Source organism: Pleurodeles waltl, chromosome 2_2 (genome assembly GCF_031143425.1).
Source record: "Pleurodeles waltl isolate 20211129_DDA chromosome 2_2, aPleWal1.hap1.20221129, whole genome shotgun sequence".
NCBI lineage: Eukaryota > Metazoa > Chordata > Amphibia > Caudata > Salamandridae > Pleurodeles > Pleurodeles waltl.
Window position 1 is genome coordinate 194,525,276 of NC_090439.1, and position 26,587 is coordinate 194,551,862.

The following is a 26,587-nucleotide window of genomic DNA, read 5'->3' on the forward strand; positions in this document are numbered from 1 at the left end:
AACACGTGAATCAACCGCAGACAGCCGAGAGGGTGATGTGACCTGAGCTAATTATCAGTAGACAGCAGGGGACAGCCTTATGAGGCGACGCGTCCCTGCCAACAGTGCATCAGAACAGCGACAACAACACAGTCCAACATGGAGAACCAAGGCACCATCCTGGAGATCGACCTCAAAGAAATTGTAAAGGCAGCAAGGGAGGCAGCTTCATCACATAGCAAGAAATGGATCCTGAGGCAGATCAGATGGGGAGGAACAGGCAAGTGGCCACCCCAAGAAAACCACATAGAGGAGGGGCATAGTGAAGCAGTCAGGGAAGAGATGTAATTGGCTTAAGAACCAAACAAGTGACAGCGAAATGCAAGCAAAGGAGGCAAGAAAGGGGACAAGAAAATCACAGGTGAACCTCTGGCAGCGGCGGTACCAGGAACCAACAAACAGGCAAAGAAACAATGGTGAGCAAATCAGCATGATTGTACAAGAATGTTTAAAGTCATTTGTGCCTTTGCTATTTGCGAAACGGGGGGGATGGAGGGGTGTCAGGTGCAACAAATGGGAGTGGGGTGGTGACACCTAAGGGAGCCAAAGTTGCAGGGGACGCTCCGGAAAAAGGGGCCCCAGAGGCTGGGGTGGAAGCGCTAAGCGAAGGGTGCCCATCACCAGATAGGGTGGAGGAGGTTTTGGCATCTGCAAGCACTGGGGCAATGCCAACACAGGTTCAACAACAGGGGGGTTGGCCCCAGAGGCATACCAAAGGGGAAGCCTAGTGAGACCTTACTTGGTTACGAGAGAATCCGGGTTTGGCTAGTATGACACCATTGGCAATCAAAGATCATTGATATATTCTCACTCTAGGAAATACAAGTAGAAGGCCTCGATTTTACCACGATAGACAAGAAAGAAGAAGAGAAGAGAGAGAGAGAAATAGAGTAAGAAAGGCGAGGAGCTTTGGTAATTGTCTTAATGCATTTGTGATTATGGCCTGTATTATAGTGGAGAAATGTCCGCACTGTGCTAAGGATTTATGGCTATATGAGTCAAAGATACAGGAAGCCCAGATACAGTTTGAAGGGGAAGCTTGGCTAGATTCTGACAAGGGCTTCAGACTAAAAATGCAGGCCCACCCAGACATGGAATGGGACAAGGAGGACGTGGTAGGCTACATGCACAAGATGATAGCAAGAGAAGCCAAGAGCTGAGTGGGAAAGAGCAACCATTCCTTTTGTGGGAGCTATCAGAAAGGGAGGCAAGAGAAGGCGAAGAGCTACTACAAACAGCACCAGTACACACAATGGAAGGGGACACAGTCAGGCAAAGGGGCAGCATCTATATGCTTCGAATATGAAAAGGATAAGGGCACATGGGGAGCAGCATGCAAGTTCAGGCATGTGTGCTCCACATGTGAGGGCGGGCACCCAGCAGCAGAGTGCAAAAGGAGCAAGGGAAGCAGCAACAACAGGGACAAAGAGAAGAAGTAGTAGAGGTGGGTGGATAGCCTGGCTAGGGAGAGAAGTGGAGTTGGTTAGATACCCCCTAAATACATGCAGGCTGAGGCAACTAGTCAACGAATATGATAACAAGGAAGATGCAAAGTTACTTTGTGAAGGATTTGAGCTAGGTTTTGGAAACCCATCAAAAGGGAAAAACCATAAGAAAGAGTCAAAGAACCTGCGAGAGGTCAAGTTCAGGCTTATTCACCACCTATCTTTCATGGAGGGAGAATCAGTAAATTATAGTATTGACCCTGAAGATTGTGCAGTGGGGTACGCATCAATGGAGGATGCAACAGACATAGGCCCTCATTCTGACCCTGGCGGTTCCCTACCGCCAGGGCCAACGGGGGCGGGAGCACCGCCGACAGGCCGGCGGTGCTCCCTTGGTCATTCTGACCGCGGCGCTTTGGCCGCGGTCAGAACGGGAAAACCGGCGGTCTCCCGCCGGTTTTCCACTGACCCTTAGAATTCTCCAAGGCGGCGCAGCTCGCTGCGCCGCCGAGGGGATTCTGACCCCCCCTACCGCCATCCTGTTCATGGCGGGAAAGCCGCCATGAACAGGATGGCGGTAGGGGGGGTCGCGGGGCCCCTGGGGGCCCCTGCCGTGCCCATGCCCATGGCATGGGCACGGCAGGGGCCCCCTAACAGGGCCCAACTAGGCTTTTCAGTGTCTGTGATGCAGACACTGAAAAGCGCGACGGGTGCTGCTGCACCCGTCGCACGCCTTCCACTCCGCCGGCTCGATTCCGAGCCGGCTTCCTTGTGGTAGGCGCTTTCCCGCTGGGCCGGCGGGCGATCTGAATCAGATCGCCCGCCGGCCCAGCGGGAAAGTCAGAATACCCCTCGCGGTCAATTGACCGCGGGGCGGTATTCAGGCGGATTCCGACGGGCGGGCGGCAACCGCCGCCCGTCTAGGTCGGAATGACCACCATAGTGAGCTCAAAAGGGCGAGGTGTCTTGATGGCGAAAGTTGATGTAGAGTCTACATTCAGACTATTTGCGGTCCACCCAGAAAGTTACCACCTCCTGCGTTTCAAATTCGAGGGGTGTAGGAAGTTTGGCTCTGTATATACTATCTCAAAGTGAGAGATAGTGTGCACAGAGTACAAGGGTTCCCCTTAGAGGTTGATAGTGGCAAAATTAGATAATTCTAATGCTCTATTTTGTGGTAGTGTGGTTGAGCAGTAGGCTTATCAGAGGGTAGTGTTAAGCATTTGTTGTACACACAGTGGCAATAAATGGGGAACACACACTCAAAGACTTACAAGTAGGCACACAAAACACACCCTCAGCGGCACAGGGGCAGCCGGGTGCAGTGTGCTTAGCAGGTGTCGGATTTTCAATAGAAATCAATGTAAGGAACCGGGGGTCACTCTAGCTGTGCAGGCAGGGCACAGGGGGGCTTCGTGGGCCAGCCACCGACTGGGCTAGGCAGAGGGCCGTCTGATGGTCACTCCTGCACAGGAGTTCGGTTTCTTTTGATCCTGGGGACTGCGGGTGCAGTGCTTCGTCCAGGAGTCGGGTTCTTTGTTCCAGGCAGTCACGGTCAGGGGAAGCCTCTGGATCCTCTCTGTATGCGTTGCTGTGAGGGGTGCAGGGGGGTCGTCTCAGGTTACTCACAAGGTTGCAGTCGCCTGGGAGTCATCTCTGCAGTGTTGGTTCTCTGGAGCTTGAGCCAGGGGTGTTGGGTGCAGAGGGTAAAGTCTCACGCTTTCGGCGGGAAGAGTGAATTCTTTAAAAGTTGCTAAAAAGTTGCAAAGTTGTTGCTGTTTTTGAACAGTGCCGCTGTTCTCAGGAGTTTCGTGGACCTTCTGGTTCAGGGCAGTCCTCTGAGGATTCAGAGGTCGCTGGTCCCTGTCGGATGCGTCGCTGTGAAGGTTCTTTGAGTCTGGAGAGGCCGGTAGGGTTGGGCCAAGTCAGTTGTCGTCTCCGTCGTCTCTGCAGGGCTTTCAGGTCAGCAGTCTTTCTTCTTGTTGTAGGTTTGCAGGAATCTGATTTCCTGGGTTCTGGGCCGCCCCTAAATACTGAATTTAGGGGTGTGTGTAGGTCAGGAGGGCAGTAGCCAATGGCTACACCCTCTTTGTGCCTCCTCCCTGAGGGGAGGGGGGCACATCCCTAATCCTATTGGGGGAATCCTCCAAACTCAAGATGGAGGATTTCTAAAGGCAGGGGTCACCTCAGCTCAGGACACCTTAGGGGCTGTCCTGACTGATGGGTGACTCCTCCTTGTTTTTCTCATTATCCTCTCCTGCCTTGTCGCCAGAAGTGGGGGCAGTGGCCGGAGGGGCGGGCATCTCCACTAGCTGGGATGCCCTCGGGTGCCCTAACAGAAAGCATACCAAACTTCCCAGATTTTAGTGTAGCCATTATGGAACTGTTGAGTTCGTGTTTGACAAACTCCCAGCCCATATACTCTTTATGGCTACCCTGCACTTACAATGTCTAAGGTTTTGCTTAAACACTGTAGGGGCATAGTGCTCATGCACATATACCCTCACCTGTGGTATAGTGCACCCTGCCTTAGGGCTCTAAGGCCTGCTAGAGGGGTGACTTACCTATGCCACAGGCAGTGTGAGGTGGGCAAGGCACTCTGAGGGGAGTGCCATGTCGACTTAGTCATTTTCTCCCCACCAGCACACACAAGCTGTGAGGCAGTGTGCATGTGCTGAGTGAGGGGTCCCAAGGGTGGCATAAGACATGCTGCAGCCCTTAGAGACCTTCCATGGCATCAGGGCCCTTGGTACCAGGGGTACCATTTACAAGGGACTTATGTGGGTGCCAGGGTGGTGCCAATCGTGGGAACAAAGGTACAGTTTAAGGAAAGAACACTGGTGCTGGGGCTTGGTTAGCAGGTTCCCAGCACACTTTCAATCATAACTGGCATCAACAAAAGGCAAAACGTCAGGGGGTAACCATGCCAAGGAGGCCTTGCCTTACAAGGGGGAAACCTATTCCAACAAGGCTTTGCCTATGGGGTACTCCATCTTGTGTGCCTAATTTGAGTGATTTAGCACATTCCTAGAGTGGTCTCTGCATAAGCGACACCCAGAAGGCAGAAAGCTGCACAATCCTAGATCTAGATACATTTCTATTTGTGGGCCAGCCCAGTGGGCCAGAATGCCGGTTTTTACTGAGGGCTTTCCAAACCTTAGCAGCAGAGCTGGGAGTACCACTGGTAGATGACAAGACAGTGGGCCCTACTACTAGACTGGTATTCCTAGGCCTAGAACTGGACTCCAGAGCAGGCACTTCCACCATGCCCTATGAAAAGGTACAGGACATGAGAAAGGACATTCAGGAGCTATTGGGCAAACAAAAGGGTACCCTGGGGGAACTACAAGGGCTAACTGGTAAACTAAACTTTGCAGCCAGAGTCATCCCAGTAGGAAGGGTGTTTACTAGGCGTCTCATGCACTTGACAAGGTGACTTCAGAAGAAACACACCAAGCCAGGCTGTACTCGGGGGGGAAACAGGACCTGACGGCGTGGCTATCATTTCTAGAAGAATTTAATGGGACCTTGATCTAGGAGAAGTTTGGATGTCAGCGAAACAGATTGAGCTGTACATTGACGCATCTGGCAGCATAGGCTTTGGGCGATCCTTAAGAACAGATGGTGTGCCAAAAAGTGGCCACACGAGTGGTCAGCAGCAGGCCTCACCAGAAACATCACTCTCCTCAAAATTTGATCCATTGTAGTGACCCTGACTGTTCGGCAGGAATAGCTGAAGAACATGAAGATCACACTTTGGTCAGATAACCAGGCGGTAGTCCAGGCGATTAACAAGGGAGCTCCACAGTGCACGAGAGTGTTAAAATTGCTATGGTACTTTGTAAAAATGCAGATAGCAAACAATTTAGATGTTAGGGCGAGACATGTCCCAGGTGTGAATAATGCTAAAGCAGATGCATTCTCTTGCTTACAGATGGAAAGTTCCAGGAGTCTAGCACCAAGAGCAGAACAAGAGAACACCACAACAGCAAGTGCCATCTATGCAAGATCAGTGTAGGATGTAACATGGTTGACAGCCTTTGAGAACCACATGGAGTCAAGAAAAGCTGTAGAGCTATTTATACAGTGTGCATTCAGGCAAAATAAGTTTATGTCATGGGCACAGGCCCACCTAACAGTGATAGCACATTTTAGCAAAATCACATCAGGGAAAGCCCCCACCGGCCTGCATTATATAAGGGCAGCAATGAAAGGGTGGCGCAGACTAGGGGGACCCATTAGGAATACGCGGTGCCCCATTGAATTTCACACACTGAGGCAGCTGGTGGGAGTACGGGACGCGATATGCCTAAACAGCTTCGAAAGCACGCTTTTCAAGGCAGCATTCACAATAGCCTTTTCGGGGGCCTTTAGGGTAAGCGAACTAGTGGCCCCTTCTAAGCTAGGGAACACGTACACATGCATACAGTGCCAAGATGTGCAGATAGGTCTAGGCAGATGCAAATATTGCTGAGGTCCAAGACTGACCAGACGGGAAAAGGGGCAAAGGTGGAGCTGACATGTCTAGATGAAAACGACTTATGGCCAGTATGCAACTTACAGAAATACCTAGGGTGAAGGCCAGCGGGGCAAGGGGTGCTTTTGATACACAATAATGGAGAATGTTTGAGCACCTTTCAGTTTAAGACGATGCTAAAGAGGGCACTGACTAGGGCAGGGTTACCAGAAGACAAATTTGGCACACACTCATTTCGGATAGGGGCAGCAACATCAGTAGCTCAGCATGCCCTACCGGTGGTGGGCAGAAAGTCAATTGGTGTAGGTGGGTACCTAAGGTACTTACACTTTACACCAGGTACTTACACTTTACACAGGTATACCCTATTAGTGTAGTGTAGGCAGTGTCTACAAGCCAGAATCTCTAGAAGTCGCTGTGGATGAGCAGCCAAGGCTTATCTAGCAGAAATGCAAAACTCACGCAAAAGCACTGTAGTCACACAGCACTTACACACATGAAAGAATACACTCAGTGTTACAACTATAAAGGTTGTTTATTATGGTAACACAACACCAAAATACTATAGAGGCAATACGCCCTTAGGCAGCATTTCTGACCCAAGTAAATCCCAAAATACCATATTTTTACATCCTCCCAAAAATACACAAAAACAAACATCCACCCACGGTAGACCCATCGTCACTGGGATAGGGTCAGTTTTAGAGCCGCTCTCTCAATTCTGTGATACTTTCCCGCAACTCCTTGTTAAACAAATACCTACTTATCTAAAAGATACTAAAGAGGTCCTGAATTTACTCAAGGGCATGCAGTTTGATACAGACACTGAACTTTTGATTACTTTGGGTGTTGAATCCTTGTATACTAATACCTCAGGAGGCTACCCTAGAGGTAATTAGTCAATTGCTAGTTAGCACCACATGGGAATCAATAACCCACCAGAGTTCGTACTAGACCTAGTCCACCTAGCACTGACTAGGAATTACTTTGAATTCAACAACACTTATTACCTACAAGTGCATGGGACATCAATGGGCAGTACATTTTCCCTGAGCCTAGCCTGTCTGTATGTTGACTCATTTGAAAGACAATACGTCTTTCATAAAGACAACCCATTCCAAGAACATATTAGATTATGGAAACGCTATATTGATGATGTCCTCTTGATTTGGACAGGGACATTGAAAGAAGCCCTATCATTTGCTGAATGAGCTGAACCCCTAGCTGAGATTTAATATAACTATAAGAGGCACAGAGCTACTTTAGCTTGACCTCCTTATTTTTGAGAAAAATGGCTTCTTGGCGACTGAAGTGTAGTACAAAGCTACAGATTTTAACAACCTCCTACAGTTCCAGAGCTTCCATCCTCGTTCCCTGAGAGACAACCTACCAGTAGGCCAATTTCTTCAATTAAGACGGAATTGCTCTGATATTACAGATTATACAAAACATGCCAAGAAACACACAAATAAACTCCTTTTTAAAGACTACCATGCCCACCTCATCAGAAGAGCTGATAAAAGGGCACGGCACAACCATAGGGACCAGCTGTTATAACCCTCTCAACGCACCAAGAATGAAGATGAATGAATCTGCGTGACTACTTTCAAACTACTATCCAACAAGGTGCAAAAGATAATAAGAGAGGATTGGAAGATCCTGATTTCAGGAGGGCTACATTTTGACCAACCACTCAATGCATTCAAAAGAGGGAGAAACATAAGCGATATGATTTTCCACACGCCCAAGAGCGAGGACACCAATGAATAAACAAACAACTCTGTGGCATATGCCAACACCGTCAGGGCACCACCCCTGTGGCAATTGCAGTGCATGTCAGTTTACAAAAAAAAACTACTACATTGGATCTAGGTTTTCAAACCCCTTGGGATCTAACAACACTTTCTAATTGCAATAGCAGAAATGTCACTTACATGATTAGATGCCCATGTCAGCTCAAGTACATTGGTGTGACAACAAGAAGAGTTGGAACACGTATCTGCGAACACAGAAGTACCATCCGTTGTAGACGTGATGCAACCAAACTCATTAACCATTATATTAGGAACAATCACTCCCCTGATGAGATGGAATGATTCATCATAAACAAACTGAATCAAACCACTACCAACATGACACAGAAACTCGAACGATATGAACAAAGATGGGTCTGGAGATTACGAACAGACACTACAGGACTTAATGATGAAATCCAATGGTCAGCACCATATGGCTAATGTGACCTGAACAGAGGTCCACACCTTGAGACTTTCAATTTTCCGGACCTTGGGTCTGCTCCTCTTCTCAACGCTCGCCTTTCCCTTTCTCCCTCTTTGGGGAACACTACACTCACAACTCCCCTCCCTTTATCCCCTTTGCCCTCTTTTTCCCCACTTTCTTCCTTACATGCTTTCTTTATTCCCCTCTCTTCCCCACTCCTCCTTTTGACATAGCAACCCCCTCCCTCCCACCCTTTCTGTCTCCTTTCTTCTTTTTATGTGATCTCCCCGTTTTTTTCCCCTCCCCCCATTTTTTCCCCCTTGGATCCTTCACTTCCCCTATCCTTCTTTCCCTTTTCCCCTTCTCTCCCCTTTCCTCGCTCCTCCCCTTTTTGTTCCCTCTTTTTTCCCCGCCCCCCCCCAACCAACCTTTAATCCATCATCTCTACGGTTTCATGTTTTCCTTTTTTTTCCATTGTTTGGGCTCATGGAACTACATTTCCCATGAGCCCTCTCGTGTCAGTGAAGCAACTTGGACGCGTCACGTGGGCATGCGAACCTCGCGACTTGCAGGACACGCACTTACGTACGCCTACTACCACGGACACCTGGGTATAATTTAACTCGTCCGGTCCCAGCCCTTTTATGCAAGCGGCTGGGACGGGGACACACCTAGGTTGCATTATAGACTACCACCTTTGAGGGAGTAAGTCCTTTGGCCTTACCATGGGAGACATTGTCGAGCTGACGCTCTGGGATCTTCTCTACTGCAGATAAGATTTATGTTGTATATGTTATTGGCCACTGGACTCTTTCGCCATATGGGTGCTATTTGTGGATGTGTGCTGTGATGTCCTGACTTTTACCTACGTCATGTTACATTTTATCGTATTAGACTTATGCTAACAGTGACTACTACCAGATGTCGATAACATTTAAGATTTATACAGGTTCCTGTGCCTCAATTATAGTATTTCTTGATCACATGCACGTTCCTTTGCCATGACAGCTATTTAGATTTCCTTTTCCATTCCCTTTTTTGATACTGAATTTCATCCCTTCATAGAGTGTGACTACAAGGGGCAAAACCCCTCCGGCTCCCAGACCTGGGGCTAATTGATAGATATATATATATATATATATATATGGAAAATGTCACTTACCCAGTGTACATCTGTTCGTGGCATGCTCCGCTGCAGATTGACATGCTGTGCATACTTCTGCCATCTAACCTGATGGCGGAAAGAAAACAAACTAACATGGAGTCGATGCCCATGCGCAATGGAGCCGAAGAGGAGGAGTCACTCGATCCCGTGACTCGAAAACACTTCTTTGAAGAAAAATAACTTGTAACACTCTGAGCCCAATACTAGATGGCAGAAGTATGCACAGCATGTGTATCTGCAGCTACACATGCCATTGAATATATATATATATATATATATATATATATATATTTTGCTACTATAATGGGGTAAGAGACCCAGCCCTATGCGTGTGTTTTAGGACCTTGATATGCGCTATATACATTATCACCTTTACAGCATGGTTTTATGAGTCACTCACAGTATGTTTTTTCACATTTGTGTGCAGTGAATTGCAGTGTTTATGCACACGCACCACGTGAATGCTGTGTTCTTAATCCTGTTTACTTCATCTTTCTCCTTAGGCCTTCTTTTACTGTATTTTTCTTTCAGGTAGGCCCAGTGTGCTTTTTAACATATTTGCTCACTTTATAGCTTATCTAGCTACCCCCATACCGTTTTGGCTATATGAGAGGGCAGAACATGTTGGCCATATAATTTTAGATGACACCTTGAACCATTATATTCAGGAATGTCTCAATAGTTTTTAATCTTACCAACAAAAACAGCCATTAAAGTAATAGGATACACTGGATTTGTTAGTCAATTTTAGCTTTATCTTCCCATTAAACTGGATCCCCGCTCTATCCAGAAAGATTGAATTTCAGCACTCCCTCAGAGTTCTTTTAACAACGAGGTTGAGTCCACCCAGGTGGTGCCATCCTACCTGGGTGGGGATAGGTGGTCAAATGATGAAGCATGTCACTATAATGTGTGTGAGACCACCTATTCCGTAAGGGAAACACCCCCATCCCCTATTGAGCACACGCCCACTATTACCATATCCCATGCCGATAACTAGATCACCACATGCGTGATCTGATGATGAACTGAACGGGCCAGATTTGTCTGTTCACAGTTTTCCCCATACATGTTGTGTTGTTGTTGCTTTGCTTAAGGATTTTTTATGGGGAAGATACACTCCCTTTTCTCTCTTTGTGTTTAATACGCCTTGATAGTGAGGCCTGCTTTTTGCAGGGCCTTCAAAACATTCCAGAGGCGGACCAGGTGATCAGCCCAGGTAGAGCTCAAGACAACTATATCATCTAGATATGCTGCACTGTAGGCATCCAAACCTTGGCAGACTGTGTTCACCAGCCTCTGAAAAGTGGGAGGTGCATTTTTCAAACCAAAGGGCATAACTGTGAATTGGTAGTGCACTCCAATGGTAGAAAATGCTGTTTTAGGTTTAGCGTCTTCTGATAACTTAATCTGCCAATAGCCAGCAGTAAGATCAAATGTGCTAAGATACTTGACAGATGCCAGTGTATCTATGAGCTCAACTGCCCTGGGCATTGGATGAGCATCAGTTTTGGTCACTGTGTTGAGCCCTCTATAATCAACACAAAAGCTCATCTCTCTTTTCCCATTCTGAGAGTGTGGTTTTGGGACTAAGGCAACTGGGCTAGCTCAGGGACTATCAGAGTGCTCAACCACTCCTAGATCTAGCATCTTCTTCACTTCAGCTTTGATGCAGTCCCTTACATGGTCAGGTTGCCTGTAGATTTTACTCTTTACAGGCAAATTGTCCGCTTTGTCAATGGTGTGTTCACACCATGTGATCTGACCAGGAATAAGGGAAAACAGTTCAGAGAACTAGTCTGGGAGGTTTCTACAGTCTTCTTTTTGTGACTCAGAGAGGCAGTCAGCAAGAACTACGCCACAACTGAGCCATCAACTGCAGAATGTGAGAAGAGATCAGGGAGAGGGTCACTTTCCTCTTCCTGCCCTTCATCAGTGGCCATGAGCAGGGTTTAATCAGCCCTGTCATAGTAGGGCTTTAGGCGGTTCACATGAAGCACCCTATAAGGGGGCTTCTAGTAGAACCCAGGTCAACCAAATAGGTGACCTCATCCTTCTTTTCCACTATATTGTGGGGGCCACTCCACTTGTCCTGGAGTGCCCTTGGAGCCACAGGCTCAAGGGCCCACGCTTTTAGTCCTGGCTGGTAGACAGTCAGAACAGCTTCTGGTCATGCCATTGCTTTTGCAATTCTTGGCTGGCCTGAGGGTTTTTAGAGGCCTTTTTCACGTACTCAGCCATCCTTGATCTGAGGCCAAGTACATAGTCCACAATATATGTTTAAGGGGCTTGATGGGTTGCTCCCACCCCTCCTTCACAAGGGCAAGTGGACTCCTAATAGGGTGCCCAAACAGAAGTTCAAAGGGGCTGTAGCCCACTCCCTTCTGAGGGACCTCCCTATAGGCAAAAATGAGACATGGTAATAGACAATCACATCTTCTCCTGAGTTTGTCAGAGAGTCCCATTATCATACCTTTGAGAGTTTTATTAAACCTGTCAACTAACCGATTTGTTTGGGGATGATAAGGTGTGGTTACACCACACTCTTTCCACATAGATTATAAGTATGCAGACATGAAGTTGCTACCCCTGTCTGATACTACCTCTTTTGGAAAGTCCACGCTGGAAAAGATACCCGGGAGGCCTTTGGCCACTGCAGGAGCTGTAGTGGTCCTTACAGGGATGGCTTCTGGATACCTAGTGGCATGGTCCACCACCACCAGTATAAATCTATTGCCAGAAGCTGTGGGAGGGTCTAGGGGGGCAACAATGTCAACCACTACCCTTCCAAAGGGTATCCCAACCATTGGTAGTAGGATTAAGGGGGCCTTTGGAGTGCCATCTGTCTTGCCACTGGCTTGACAGGTGACACAGGAGCGACAAAACTCCTTTGTGTCTTCAGACAAATGGGGCCAGTGAAAGTGTGGGACAAGCCTGTCCCAAGTCTTGCTTTGTCCCAAGTGACTTGCCAGGGGTATATTATGAGCAAGGGTGAACGAAAATTCTCTATACTGCAGACGTACTACTAATCTTCTGGTGGCACCAGGTTTGGGTTCCCTGGGCTCTGAGTATAAGAGGTTGTCTTCCCAATACACCATGTGGGTGCCACTGACACCCCCTGCTTCCTGAAGGAAAGCTTGCCGTCTTAACCCTTCCAGTGTGGGCAAAGTTTTCTGAGTCATACTGAATTCCTGCCTGGCAAACCCCCTGCAACTTCAAGCTCAGCTGTGTCAGCTTTCTACTATTCAGGTGTAGGTACTGCCAAGGGAGTGGATTCCTCCTCCTTAAAGGGGGAATCCTCACTGAAGGGTGGGGTAGAGGTCAACTTTGTGCCCTTTCTACCCTTGGCTTTAGGAGCCTTTTGGGTTATTACTTCAGGCTTTTTCTTTTTGCTTTCTGGCCTGCCCCCTAGTTAAAGCAAAAATATGCCCTGGGATGCCCAGCATTGCTGCATGAGCCTCCAACTCTATTTCAGCCCAAGCTGGAGCCTCCAAGTCATTCCCTAGTAGACAGGTAAGTTTGTGGACACTACAACTTTTTTAGGACCAGTAACCCCCCCCCCCCCCAGCTGAAATCAACAACTGCCATGGGGTGGTACACAGTGTTATTATGGGTCTCAGTCACTTTGTACTGGTGACCAAGTAGGTGTTGCTCAGGGGACACAGGTTTTTCAGTCACCATAGTGACACTGGCACCTGTGTCCCTGTAGGCCTCTGCCTGAACCTCATTTATTAAAGGCAGCTGCCTGTACTTACCGATGTTAAGGGGACAAGCAGCAAGGGTGGCAAGATCAATGCCCCCATCTGAGACTAAAACGGCCTCAGTAGTCTCTCTGACTAAACCAGCCCCACTACACTTCCTAAAGTGAGCGGAGCCCAGCTACGAGGGAAGGCAGCAGTCCCAGCCCTCCTGGGACCTGGAGGCTGAAGGTAAGTTTGCGTGTGTGTGTATGTGTATGTGTGTAATGTTTGTCCCCAACCTTTCCCTATGACTTAACTGCTTCCTTTTTCTTGTCTTTGTCACCCCCAGTGAGCTTTTCTGCTCATCTTTGTTCTGACCCATTTGTCTGCCTTCTTTCCCGATTCTTGGGGGAGAGGTAAGATCAAGGTCAACCACGTACTGGTGCAACAAATCTGACACACATTTATTAAGTATATGCTCTCTCAGAATATGATTGTATAAGCCCTCATAGTCACTTATGTTGCTACCATCTAACCAGCCTTCCAAAACCTTCACAGAACAATCCACGAAATCAACCCAATCCTGGGAGGACTCGTTCCTGGTCTCCCAGAACTTTCCTGTATTCTTCAGTGGCAAGACCAAAACCATCTAAAAGAGCAGACTTTAAAAACTATGTCATTATCAGCATCTTCCTCCGTGACAGTGAGGAGTCTATCCCTCCCTTGTCAGAGAAGGAGAGCCAAAGGATAGCAGCCCACTGTCTCTGGGGACCCCTCTGTACTTTACAGGCCGCTCCAGAGGTTGGGTTTCTGGACTCAAATGAGTCCTCCAGGACCCTAGGGTCCCTGAAACCAAAGTTGCTGCTGCCACCATGGGGTGCTAACCACAGACCCTGCCTCTCTCTCTCCACTGCCAAGGCCTTCCTGTCTAGGGCTAGTGGTTGCTGCTGCAGCCTCAGCTTGGCCTCCTCCAGTCTCAGTTGCCTGAGTTCCAGATCTAGAGAATCTTTCCCTGGAGTTGTGCAGTGGGTCCGCTCAGATACCGAGGAGATGCGACAGTGAGCAGAGGAGGATCCAGTGGCGGCCCGTCCTTTAGGGCGGAGGGGCCACCCCCCCCCCACCTTTTGCTCCTCATGAAGAGTGACTGTCAGGCTGAACAAAGGTCAGCCTGACAAGACACTCTCCATGTTCAGCTCAGGCAGCCAGGAGCAGACATGCGCAATATGCGCACACTCCTGCCTGCCTGAGCTGAACTTTGCTGGGATGAGGAGGTCACAGCTCCTATGGGTGTGACCTCCTCGGCTCAGCAAAGGTGCCTCGAGGCCCTCCCCTTGGTGACGAGAAAAGCGTCACCAACTGACACTCTCCCTGGGCACTTCAGTTTAAGCCCTGAAGTGCCCAGGGCGAGTGTCAATCAGTGACACTTTGTCACAGAGTGGGGTGGGGTCAGCAGTCTCACTGACCCCATCCCACTCTGTGACGAGGCTGGGACTGCTGCCTTCCCTCATTGGCTGACCTAAGGTCAGCCAATGAGGGAAGGCAGCAGTCCCAGCCCTCCTAGGACCAGGAGGCTGAAGGTAAGTTTGTGTGTGTGTGTATGTGTGTAATGTTTTAAATTGAATGTTTGGTGCGCGCGTGCATGTTTGAGTGTTATGAGTGTTGTTAATGGATGTGCGTGCGTGTGTGTGTGAAAGAATGAGTGTGTGCCATCTTTTAAAATGAATGTTTGGTGCGTGTGTGCGTGCGTGTTTGAATGGTGTGTGAGTGTGTGTGTGTGTGTGTGTGTGTGTGTGTGTGTGCGTGCGTGCGTGTGTCGCCCGCCCCCCTCCCTCCCTCCTAAAGCTGCCGGCCGCCACTGGGAGGATCTATTCCTATTCTGGGACACCCTCTGAACCAGCCCTCTAGGAACAAAGGTGGACCTACTGTTATGGACCCCCCCCCCCTTTACACTACTGACAGTGCTCCTAGGAGGACTGTGGGTGCACCTAGGTTTGCCTGATCCTCCCTGGGTAAGTCCTGACCCACCTCAGTAGCGACATTTTCTTTTTCTAGCACTGGGGGGGTCAGAGTCCACTTCATCCTCCACCTCCTCATGGCTACCAGCATGTTCCTGGTTGTGCTGGAAGAGCAGACTCAGAAGCAGAGTATTGTGATTTCTTACAGTCTTCAGCTTTCTTTCTGCAAACAACTCCCTAAGATCTTGAAAGGTCATTTCCTCGTAAGGAGACTCCATGACCTGAGTTGTGTGCTCTGCTGAAGACATGTCAGCTACCTAGAGTGGTGTAGAATCCCTAACTACTTTAACTAAGTCCCCAAAAAGAAGTTTGGAGTAAGGGCCATGCCAAAACCCTTCTCTTACCCAAACCCAAGAAGACTGTTTCCCTGTTAATAGGTATAGTGTAAACCCCTTGCTAGTAAGTGGTCTTTCCTGTGGAAAGTACCAAGTGACAGAGTGGTAAGCCAATTGCAAGTGCTTATCCCACCGCTGCACCACCAGTGTAGAAAACTGGCCTGGTGTGTGGTGGGTACCTAAGGTACTTACACCTTATACCAGGTCCAGGTATCCTCTCTTAGTGAAGTGTAGGCAGTGTCTAGAAGCCAGGCTCTCTAGAAGTAGCTGTGGATGAGCAGCCAAGGCTTATCTCGGAGACATACAAAGCTCATACAAAACCACTGTAGTCACACAGCACTTACACACATGAAAGAAAACACTAACTTGTACAAAAATAAAGCACTTTATTTTTGGTCACACAATACTACAAGATACTAAAAGAGCAACCCTCCAATAGGAGGTAAGTAATACCCTAATTATATACACTAGTAAAGAGAAATAGGCATAGAAAATGTTGGAAAACAGTGCAAATGCTAATAAACAATAGGGACCCTAGGGGGAGCCAAAACCATATACTTTAAAAAATGGACTGCAAACACAGGACCCCCACCTAGGTAAGTGGAATATGTAGAGGGGAGCTGGGAGTACTAGAAAACCACAGATGAAAGTACCACAGTATCCCCAGCAACCAGGAAAGTAGGAGAAAAATCATTGGAATTTACCCAAACCACCCAAAAGGAAGGAAAAGAATAAAAGAAGAGACACAGACAAGACCGCAAGAAACCAGCAGTGGATTTCTGGAGAGGAAGACCTGTGTGAGAGGGGACCAAATCCAAAAGTCACAGTGGAGTCCAGGAGGAGTAGGAGCTACTACCCACCCAGCTGTACTTGCAGGAGTTGGTCGACAGTGATGAATTGAAGGTCAGCACTGCAGCCCAGAGAAGAGTTCCTGAGGGATACAAATGATGTCCCATGCTGGAAGGAGGATTGCAGTCTGGTGTCGGTGCAGGAATTCCACCAACAAGCCTTGGCAAAGGCAAATATTGCGGTTGACGGAAGTGGTACTGTGAGGGACCAGCAAGGCCCAGGAGGATTCAACCCATGAAGGGGAGTCAGAGAGGACTCTCAGAGACACGGAAAGCCCAAAGAAGCGAAGGCAGCACCCACAGGAGTCCCACAGGACAGGGACACAGAAGTTGCATAAGGAGCCACGCAGCACACAGAAGAAGGGTCCCACGCCGCAGGAGGATGACAGAGGGCTCTGCATTGCAGGAAGGAGTGAGGAGGGCTGGCTCGGAACATAGCCTGAAGTTACGTTGGAGGAAATGCAAACAAGCCTTGGCATCTGCAAGAGACGCAGTGCACGGGGTAGTGTCGTGCATGGGAAGCCAAGGGCTTACCTCCGCTCAAGTTGGACAGCTGGCGGAGAGGACCAAGAGGACTACTCCGGACCACCAGCCGTGATGCAGGATCCACACAGCCCAGGATGAGAGGAGATCCTCGAAGCCGGTCGTCATTGCAGTAGGTGTCTGCAGATGCTGGGAAGTGACTCCTTCACTCCAAGTGAGATTCCTTCTTCCTTCTCATGCAGAATGAAGACTTGCCGCACTCAGGGGATGCACAGCCGGGGAAATGTTGCAGAAGCTGGAAGGAGCCGTGGAAACAATGTTGCAAGAAGAGTCTTCTTCTTGGATGCAGATTGTTGGTTTCTGGAGGGTCCAGTCACGGTTCCAGTGGCTAGAAGTCGAAGTGGAGGATGCAGGGGAGTCCTGCTGGAATCTTGCAAGCCAAATCTGAAGAACCCCCCCAAGAGAGAGACCCTACATAGCCCTGAAAGGGGGATTGGTCACCTAGCCAGGTGACCACCTATCAGGAGGGGATTCTGACGTAACCTGCCTGACCTGGCCACTCAGATGCTCCCAGAGATCCCTGCCAATCTTGGATTCAATATGGCAGAATCCAGGGACTCTCTGGAGGAGCTCTGGTCACCACCCCTGGGATGGTGATGGACAGGGGAGTAGTCACTCCCCTCTCCATTGTCCAGTTACGTACCAGAGCAGGGACTGGGGGTCCCTGAACCAGTGTGGACTGGTTTATGCCAACCAAATGTGGCCCTCAGAGCACACCAGTGGCTTGGAGAAGCTACCCCTCCCAAGCCAGTCACACCTATTTCCAAAGGGAGAGGGTGTTACCTCCCTCTCCCAAAGGAAATCATTTGTTCTGCCTTCCTGAGCTTGATCAAATCAAGCAGCTGGAGGGCAGAAACCTGCCTGAGGGGTGGCAGCAGCTTGGTCTGCCCAGACAATCCTAGAAGACTTGTAGTAGCAATGCTGGGAGCCTCTAAGGAGCCTCCAGAGTGCATGGAATCATACTTCCAATACTGGCAACAGTATTCGGATATGTTTCCGGCATGTTTGATACCAACATGCCTAGGTTCGGAAGTACCATTATGTAGCTGGACATAGGTAGTGACCTATGTCCAGTACACGCGTAAAATGGTGCCCCCGCATTCACAAAGTCCAGGAAATGGCACTGGAATTTGTGGGGGCACCTCCTCTGCTAGTGCAGGGGTGCCCTCACACACAGGTACTTGCACCCTGCTCTTTGGGCTAGGAGGGACTGCCATAGGGGTGACGTAGTGACCTGGTGCAGTGACCTATGGTGAAAAAGGGTGCATGTACCCTTTCACGCAGGCTGCAATGACAGGCCGTGCTGAACACTTTGTATGGGCTCACCATGGGTGGCATAATACATGCTGCAGCCCATGGGGATCCCCTAGTACCCCAATGCCCTGGGTACCTGCGTACCATATACTAGGGACTTACATGGGGGCACTAGTATGCCAAATGGGGGGAGAAAAAGGTACAGTTAACAAGTTTTAAGGGACAGAGCATAACCACTGGGGTCCTGGTTAGCAGGATCCCAGTGGACACAGTCAAACACACTGGCAACGGGCAGAAAATAGGGGTAACCATGCCAAGAAAGAGGGTACTTTCCTACACAGGCCGTTGGTATGCTAGGACTTTTCCGCTATTGAAAATGACCTGTGCCTGGGGTGGGCAGGAATTACTCGCACACCGTTTCCAGGGTTGGGCAAATCAGCCCGTTGTATATCCGCATTGTACCTGTAGCCGCATAAATTGGGGTTCCCTAGCTGCATAATTCCAGTGGCTCTGCTCTCAGTATCACGCAGACAGAGTAAGCACGAACAGTAACGTGGTTGCTGTTTCTGCTTCATGGTCTCAAAGCTTCTGACCCTGCCCCGCATACAGCTCTCTTATGCGCCCCACTCCCTTAACAGGTGAAATGTTGAGCCCCAGCAGCTTTAGGTACAGGCAGCCCCGGGCTGACTGCATACGTTTAGCATTACAAATGTTCCCAAATGTACAGCCCTGTGGTCATACACTTTCAGAGTTCCAGGAAGGTCAAAGGCAGTGGCCGCAGCATAATGCTGGGTTCTCACAAGCTGAAGCTATCATAAGATATCCCTACACAAATGGAAATGTGCGAAAGAGAAGAAATTATAGCAGTTCAACGTAACTAAATGAGCATATATTTAGATGTAAATGGTGGAAATAAAGAATAATTCAGTTACTTGACTTGGTAAAAGCATAGCAAACAGTAGATAAAAGGGATTCATATTTTTTTTAATTGCAATACATATGCACCAATTGTGATTTGGCAAGTGAGTAATACTAGCATACATGCCAACATTTTTGTAATGGAAAGTGAAAGATTTAAAATAAATAAATAATAGTGGAAATGTATTTTCCCCACTTGACATCTGTTCAGAAAGTATGCAAATTTCGTGGTGGGAGGTGGGGTGGAAGGGGGACAATCAAAGCAAAGCCAAATTGTGCTTTAAAATCGGGAATCTCTCTTGGGAACTGGGTCAGTTTAAGTATATGTACTAGGGGCTGTGTCATTAACGGCCAGTGTTCGCTTTCCACACAGAGAAAGCATGCTGCAGCGAGACGCCAACACTGAAGGATCCGGCCAATAACTCTTTCGTAGATGAGACCTATTGGCTTTGCCAATGTTTGTTAGTACTATGAGGAACCGAGGTACCTGAAAGAACTGTGAAAAATACAATTACATCATAATAAAGGCTGCTACAAAATGCGCAAATACATTTCGGTTAAATTAAAAAAAGTGCTTCTCAAATACAGATTTGAATAATATACAGTTTATACCTAGTACTAAAAAATGTTATAACACTCCATTAAAACCACACACCCCACAGCTCACTTTGGAACACTATTACAATACCTCTCTAAAAGAAATATCTTTGCCACCAGAAAACTTCAAGTGACTCCTTTTAGTAAAGTCAATGCAGGTTTTCAAGCCCCTTTGCATTTGCAGATTTACAAGTTGGGCACATTTGCATGTCTTTAGGGAAGGAGACCCCCTGGCAAGAAGGTCTGATTCTTATCTGTCTGCCCCTCCCTCCCTCAGAGCGCAGGAGACTCCAAGCCTTCCAGTCCAGCTGGGGAGACTGATCTGCCCGAAATTTCGCCCTGCCTCCGTTGTCCTTAAGGTGAAAGGCTAAAATTATGGACAAATGCTGTCCGTGAAGACTTTCATCACGGACAAAGGACGGCAGGGCGAAATTACGGACAGTCCGTGAAATTTACGGACGGGTGGTCACCCTAGGATCCGCGCTTCCAAGCACCAACAGTTCAGTCAGGCAGAAACAATGCGTAGGTGGATTTGGATAGAGTGCATCCTGATCTCGGTATTGCCAGGCAGTCAGACTGAGACAATTGCCCAGGGCACAAAGAGACATGCCAGTGGTCTCACAATGCGCAATTCAGCCGCTCGCACAAAAGACAAACAACGCACAACACTGAAAATCAGTAAACATTTCTACAATATTTCCAAAAGTGAATTTCAGAATACAAACACAGATGCAAGGCAGTTGTCATGTCGACTTTCTCTAGCCCGAAGCAAACAATACTGGTTTTATACAAACAGAATTTTGAATGCAGATATGGGAAAGTGCTCTCATACGCAATAACAGGACAGCTATAGGAATAATAATTATTTTTAAAGCTAGTGTCATACAACTATCCACGGTAGTACTGGCCAAGGTATTCCAGTAGCAAATCTGATTATGTGCAGAGGTTTGTGACGGAGGTATGGAAAGGGACAAAATATCAACATGAAAATGTAAATAATTATGGAGTGCTTATATGGAGCAGGTGTGTAACTTGTTGGGAGTTATGGAACTATGCAACAAATGCATACATGAACTGCAAAGTATTTTGTACACTTCACAAAAGTAAATATAAACATCATAGTTTTATTTGTTGGAAAGGAGGGAGCTTTACAATATTAGGTGTTATTTCAGAAAGAGGTTACGATGTAGAAGGTTGCTATTACTGCATATTCCGTTGTGGTAGCGCAGTTGAAGTGTTAAGTGGAGCATACCATGTCTTTGTTTGAGGCTACCAATTATCCAAACTAGCTTATATTGGACGTACTGAGGCTGCTGCCACAAATGACACTAAGGATACCAATTAAACTAGTGTAGGCAGCAGCTAGGGTCACAATGCAATGAAAAAAAAAAAAACATTTCTGAGCCCATGAGTCAACATTGCCATAACGCCAGGTCAATAAATATACTAACTCCAACACCCTAAGTTTTAAGGACAGAGATGATGTGAAGAGTTGCATCCCTTGGCCCCTCTCGCCTTGGGTGGGTGTTCAAAACACTGCGTCAAAGTTGGGTGGGGTGGAGAAGGGAGAAACTGAGCTCTTCAGGCTCCCTCTTCCCCCTTCCCCAGTGTGCCCAGTAAAGCAAGGGGGTCCAGCAGTTGTTATAAAGGTCTCTACAAAAGACAGAAAGTACTTGCACACCTAGTCATTGGACAGGGGTGCAGGAGTGACGAATGGGGTTAAGAATTAAAAAAAAAAAAAGTTAAGGAAGATTGTGGGTGCTTGGGGTGAGGTGGCATGGGAACCTTACCGGGACATATGGGGTAAAATGGAGAAGGTCAGGTGGTGCAAAGTCAGTGGCCAGGTTGACACTCTGACTTAAATGCTAACATGCTGTTTTCCTTTGTAGGATGTAAAGAAGGAGGGAGTCCACTAATGAGGAGAAGGGTCGTTGATCACAAAACAAAAAGGTGGTGACAATAGCTGGGCAGGGTCGTTCACCACTGACAAGCAAAAAGGGACCGGAAACATAAGGGTCAGGGACAAAAAACACAAGGTAAGTCGGATGCACCTGGCAGTGCATGCCAAGAAGGATGGGGTGCATTAAAGGGAGTATCACTATCCAGTGTTCACTGTATACCCAAGGTAAATAGTAAGCTGGGTAAGGCAAACAGAAAAAGGCAGATCGTATTTCTCCCCCCTTCAGTTGGATCCATCTATAGTGGAAGGTGCATGCACCCCCTTGCCGGACTCACCCCGTGGTATATGTTCCAGCCGCACAGGAGACAAAGGAAGGAAGGTTTGCCCCCTCCCCCCACTCCCACTACCCCCTAGTCAACCAAATGCCATGGCCATCTCTTCGAATGCTAATTCATACTTTATTTTAGGTCAGCTGCATAAGGGACCATGCATCAGGCCAGTCCAGATGAAGGATGGTGAAGAGGGAGTGCCCCACAGCGTTAAAGTTAATATGGGCACAGAGCTGGCGGTAAGAACAAGCAGTGGTGGCCATGGAGGCAAATAACCTGGCCGGAGAGAGTCAGAAGGAAAGTAAAAGGGCACAGGAAGAGATGAGTGGTTAAATGGGATAGTGCCAAGAACAGTGCAGGAATGTTCCTCGTGCATGCAGCAATGCCAGTATGGCCGGCTGGAAAAGAGAGAAAATGCTCTAATAAAGAGTGCATGCTAGCTCCAAGGACAGGTGAGTGGGGGTGAGGTCCCTGAGGCTATAATGTGGCTTCTCCAGAAGTTGAAGGGGCAGACTGGAACATACTGACACAGGGTGAGGAGAGAGTTCAGAGATATTTCACTTTATTGGAACATGTATGCAGGAGGTGTAGATACATTCTAGAGCCTCAAACATGTCAAAGAGAGCAAACATACATAAATGTTAGGTCACAGGAGAATATAGCAAACTGGTTGGATGGATTTGCTTTGTTAGCAGTCATAATATTAGAAAAATGCTCAGAGCAAGGCACAGCTTTAATTAGGTACAACCAAGCTACTTAGGAGAGGTTCAGGGCCGATGGGTAAATAAGGTGGCTCCAATACGATTTAGCTTTCCTCCAACGCTGGAGGGGACACCAGCCATTACTTGAGATCACAGAGAGAATGAACAATGTATGCAGCATAGGGGTCCGGTGCAGAATACAGGATAGGGTAAGCTGGGCCAGGATTTACATTACAGCAGTGGCCCTCGCCACTTAGGGTGCACCTGTTGGACATTAGAGTGAATGTAATTCTACGGAACATATGGGCAACATGGAATGTATAGGGTAGTTAGTAGACTGGACAAATTTAGGCTCATCTACGGCGAGGGGGTCTTGCCAGCAGCTGAAGCTCCCACCAAAGCATGGCGGTACTTACCTTGCGGTCCTGAGCAAAAATGGCAGATTGCCTGTGTGGAACGGGTCACAAACAGGTGACAGTCAGGCCCTAGGGCGAACTGGCAGGCTACCGAAATGGCCTTGTGGGTTGAACAGCAAGGAAACAATCAAGGACAGAGCCTGTGGCCTGGAAGAAGTTGGTGTGCAGGTGACAGGGTCACCTTGCAAGGGAGGTGGGTGACGTTCAGCCAGGATATCAATTCACTCATTGGCTGGAAATGGACGCTTGCCCTGAAGGTAATTCATTGTTTCACTGGAAGTGAATGGCCACCCAGCAGCTGGAAACAAAAGCTTGCTCGAAAAAGAGAAGGCTTGGTTATGCCGGAAGTGAAAACTCACCCTGTTGGGTTGGAAGCAGATGCTTGCCCATATGGAAATGTGTGGTTGCACCGGAAGTGAAAGGTCACCCTGTCATGCTGGAAGCAAAAGCTTGCCAAGAACAAAATGTGTGGTTGCACTGGGAGTAAAAGGTCACCTGTTTGGGCTGGAAGCAGAAGCTTGTCCGGAAGTAAATGCGTGGTTGCACCGGAATGGAAAGGTCACCCGGTTGGGCTGGAAGCAGACACTTACCCGAAAATTAATGCGTGGCTTCACCAGAAATGAAAGGTCAACCGTGGGGCTGCAAACAGAGGCTTGCCTGGAATCTGAGTGAATGGTTACACCCAAGGTGATCGGTCACCTGGGAAGACTGACCGGCATTGACTGTAGGGCACAGAGCTTCTGGCTATGATAAGAAGGACATAGGCTCCCCAAATAAATAAAGAAATGGTGGTTGAAGAATCAGTTGTACGTTGGAACATTGCCTAATAAAATGTGGCCTCGATTCTTCCATAAACATGAAATTGGTATGTTCTGAGTTTGTGGGATCCGGGTGGGAAACCAGATGTGTGGTGCCGCAGCTATGCACCATGGTTCTGTTTCCCCTTCTCGAAGGGGAGTTATGACTGGACCGTGGGCTTTAGTGGAGGCCACCCCTAGGGAGCAGAATCCGAAGTGGACAGGGTTAAGGGAGGGATAAAATTAAGACAGAAAACTGACGGGCATGGAAGTGGGATACTGGGCTCAGCCCAGCCCTAAATCTAACCATAGGAACGTGTCCTTGAGGTGGGGGGTATTAAACCACAGGCATCTTGCACGGGCCATCTTTCTCCTGAGGATGCTGCAGAGAAAACGCACACACCCTTGAGAAAGCAAGGTTTACAGATTGGGTACAACTGGGAGAATCTCTTGCAGAGGCATAGAAGGCTTACGGGACGTCTTTTGGTATGAGAAGCTTGGCAGAAATGGCAGGTGTCCAGAAGGGAACAGGCCACGAACAGGTGACGGTCGGACCCCAGGTGGTACTGGCAGGCTACCGCAATGGCCTTGCGGGTTGAACCAGAAGGAAACAATCAAGGACAGAGCCTGTGGCCCGGAAGAAGTTGGTGTGCAGATGACTGGGTCACTTTGAAAGGGAGGGTGATAACGTTCATCCAGAATATCAATTCATTAATGGGCTGGAAGTGGATGCTTGCACTGAAGGTAATGAATTGTTACACTGCAAGTGAATGGTCACCTGGCCGGCTGGAAGTAAATGCCTGCCCAAAAAAAGAGAAGGCATGGTTACGCTGGAAGTGAAAGGTCACCCAGTTAGGTTGGAAGCAGACACTTGCCCAGAAGGAGATGTGTGATTGTACCGGAAGTGAAAGTTCACCTCGTCGGACTGGAAGCAGACGCTTGCCTGAAAAAAAATGTGTGGTTGAACCAGAAGTGAAAGGTCATCTGAATGTGAGGTTGCCCCGGAAGTAGAAGGTCACCCAGTCGGGCTGGGAGCAGACACTTGCCCGAAAATTAATGTGTGGTTGCACTAGAAGTGAAAAGTCACCCAGTCTGACTGGAAGCAGACACTTGTCTGAAAAACAATTAGTGGTTGCACTGGAATTGAAATGTCACCCGGCGGGGCTGGAAGCAGACGCTTGACCGGAATCTGAGTGAATGGTTACACCCAAGGTGATAGGCCACCTGGGCAGTCTCGCTGGCACTGAATGTAGGGCACACTGCTTGTGGCTACGGTAAGGAGGACACAGGCTCGCCAAATAAAGCAAATGGTGGTTAAAGCATTGTTTTAGGTTGAAAAATTTCCTAATAAACTGCAGCCTCAATTCTTCCATAGACATGAAATTGGTGTGGTCTGAGTTTGTGAGATCCAGGTGGGTGACCAGGTTGGGGTGCAGCTGCTATGCAGTTTTGCGTTTCCCGCAGTGCTGATAAAAGGAACTGATACTGAATAACTGCAGAGTACTACTATTTGAAAGCACTGCTATTAAACAGATGTTGACAATTTTAAATTTAAGAGATCTCTGGTAATGTTTAAAGTGCAAGCTTTTGTTTGGTACCCGACTGAATATAAAGGAAAAATTTATATTATTACGCAGATGGATACTGTCAAGAATTTTGAAGACCCAAGTTGACTTGATGGGTAGGTGGATGGTAAAGTGGGATATCACAGTCTGCCCTTAAAGAGGCTCCTACTATCAAAGTCATTCTCAAGTAACATTTTCAAAGAGCCTATACGCACCCATATGACTAATTCTCTTGGATTGCGAGGCATCATTTGAGAAACATTTTTAATCCAATCAGATTGCTTTGTTTTTGTATCTTCTGAAAAACACTCTTCCCTCTCCTGTGAAGTGCACTGGCAATGTCAGTTTTATATTATCAATCTTTTATATTTTTATGTCAGACTGCCTTCTGGCTTTAGTACTAATGCTCATAATCAAATGGCAAATCATGTCTGGATATGTTTCAGGAAATCAACACAGTTGTTGAAACAAATGTGAATTTCTTCAGTCATAACCTACTTTTACTTTTAAGAAACAAAATCTTCTCTTTCAGCTTCACACTATTAACACTTTCACTGTAATTCAGGTTTACAGGATTTCTTTCTGCCTTCAAGTAGATCTTCCAGATTCTTATGACACAATCTTGTGCACAGCTTGCCAAAAAAAGATTTCCATCTGTGTGTAGAGATAAACAGAGTTTGAGATATGGTTGCAAGGCAAGAGGGCTATTAACCTGTATAATAATGAACTGACCAGAAATTACCAGTTTACATAATTCCAGCAACCTTCTTAATGCATTGCAGCAGAGAGAAGACACACATTTAAGACATCGCGGTGAGGGAAAGAAGAAAATGACACCTACCTTTAGTAACAATATCTCAGGTGGATGTATATTCTTCAGATTCCTCACCATACAAATAATCCCTCCAGGATTCAGATTGGCCTGAAATTCATTTCCCCAGCAACATCTCTCAAGACAACCAGAGGCTGTTAACTTAAGCTGCAAGTATGTCTCCACATAGGACAATGAGGTATATTAGGCACCAACCGACATGCTAACGTCAGTTCCTGACTATTTTTCATGGCCCGTCGAGGCATGGGAGAGGAATTAACAATGTGACAAAAACAGTTACAAAGCCAGCATTCAGTATGTTCATATACGTTGGTATCTTTTTAATCATGAGGTTAACTTCCATGGGGAGGACAGCAATAAGGAGTCAGTGATAAGATTCTGTATTCACAAGAAATATTGCTACCAGAGGTATGAGACTTTTCTTCTGATAAATATATTTTCCTGCAGATGCTTCACCTTATGAATGAGTCCCTAAGCAATTCTTTCCAGGAGCGGGAATTGAGAAGTGCTG

At 47.7% G+C, this 26,587-nt stretch overlaps 1 protein-coding gene across 7 annotated transcripts in view; it reads right to left on the minus strand.

Moving 5' to 3' along the window:
• Positions 1–26,587, minus strand: part of ELP2 (elongator acetyltransferase complex subunit 2) — a 1,253,630-nt gene that overhangs the window by 913,296 nt on the left and 313,747 nt on the right. For 5 of the 7 annotated variants that reach the window (XM_069219622.1, XM_069219617.1, XM_069219616.1 and 2 more), the window contains one exon: positions 25,743–25,898. The exons of the other annotated variants lie outside the window; for them this stretch is intronic. In XM_069219622.1, coding sequence (XP_069075723.1) covers positions 25,743–25,898 — 156 coding nt within the window. The remainder of the gene's footprint in view (positions 1–25,742; positions 25,899–26,587) is intronic. 7 annotated transcript variants of the gene reach the window in all.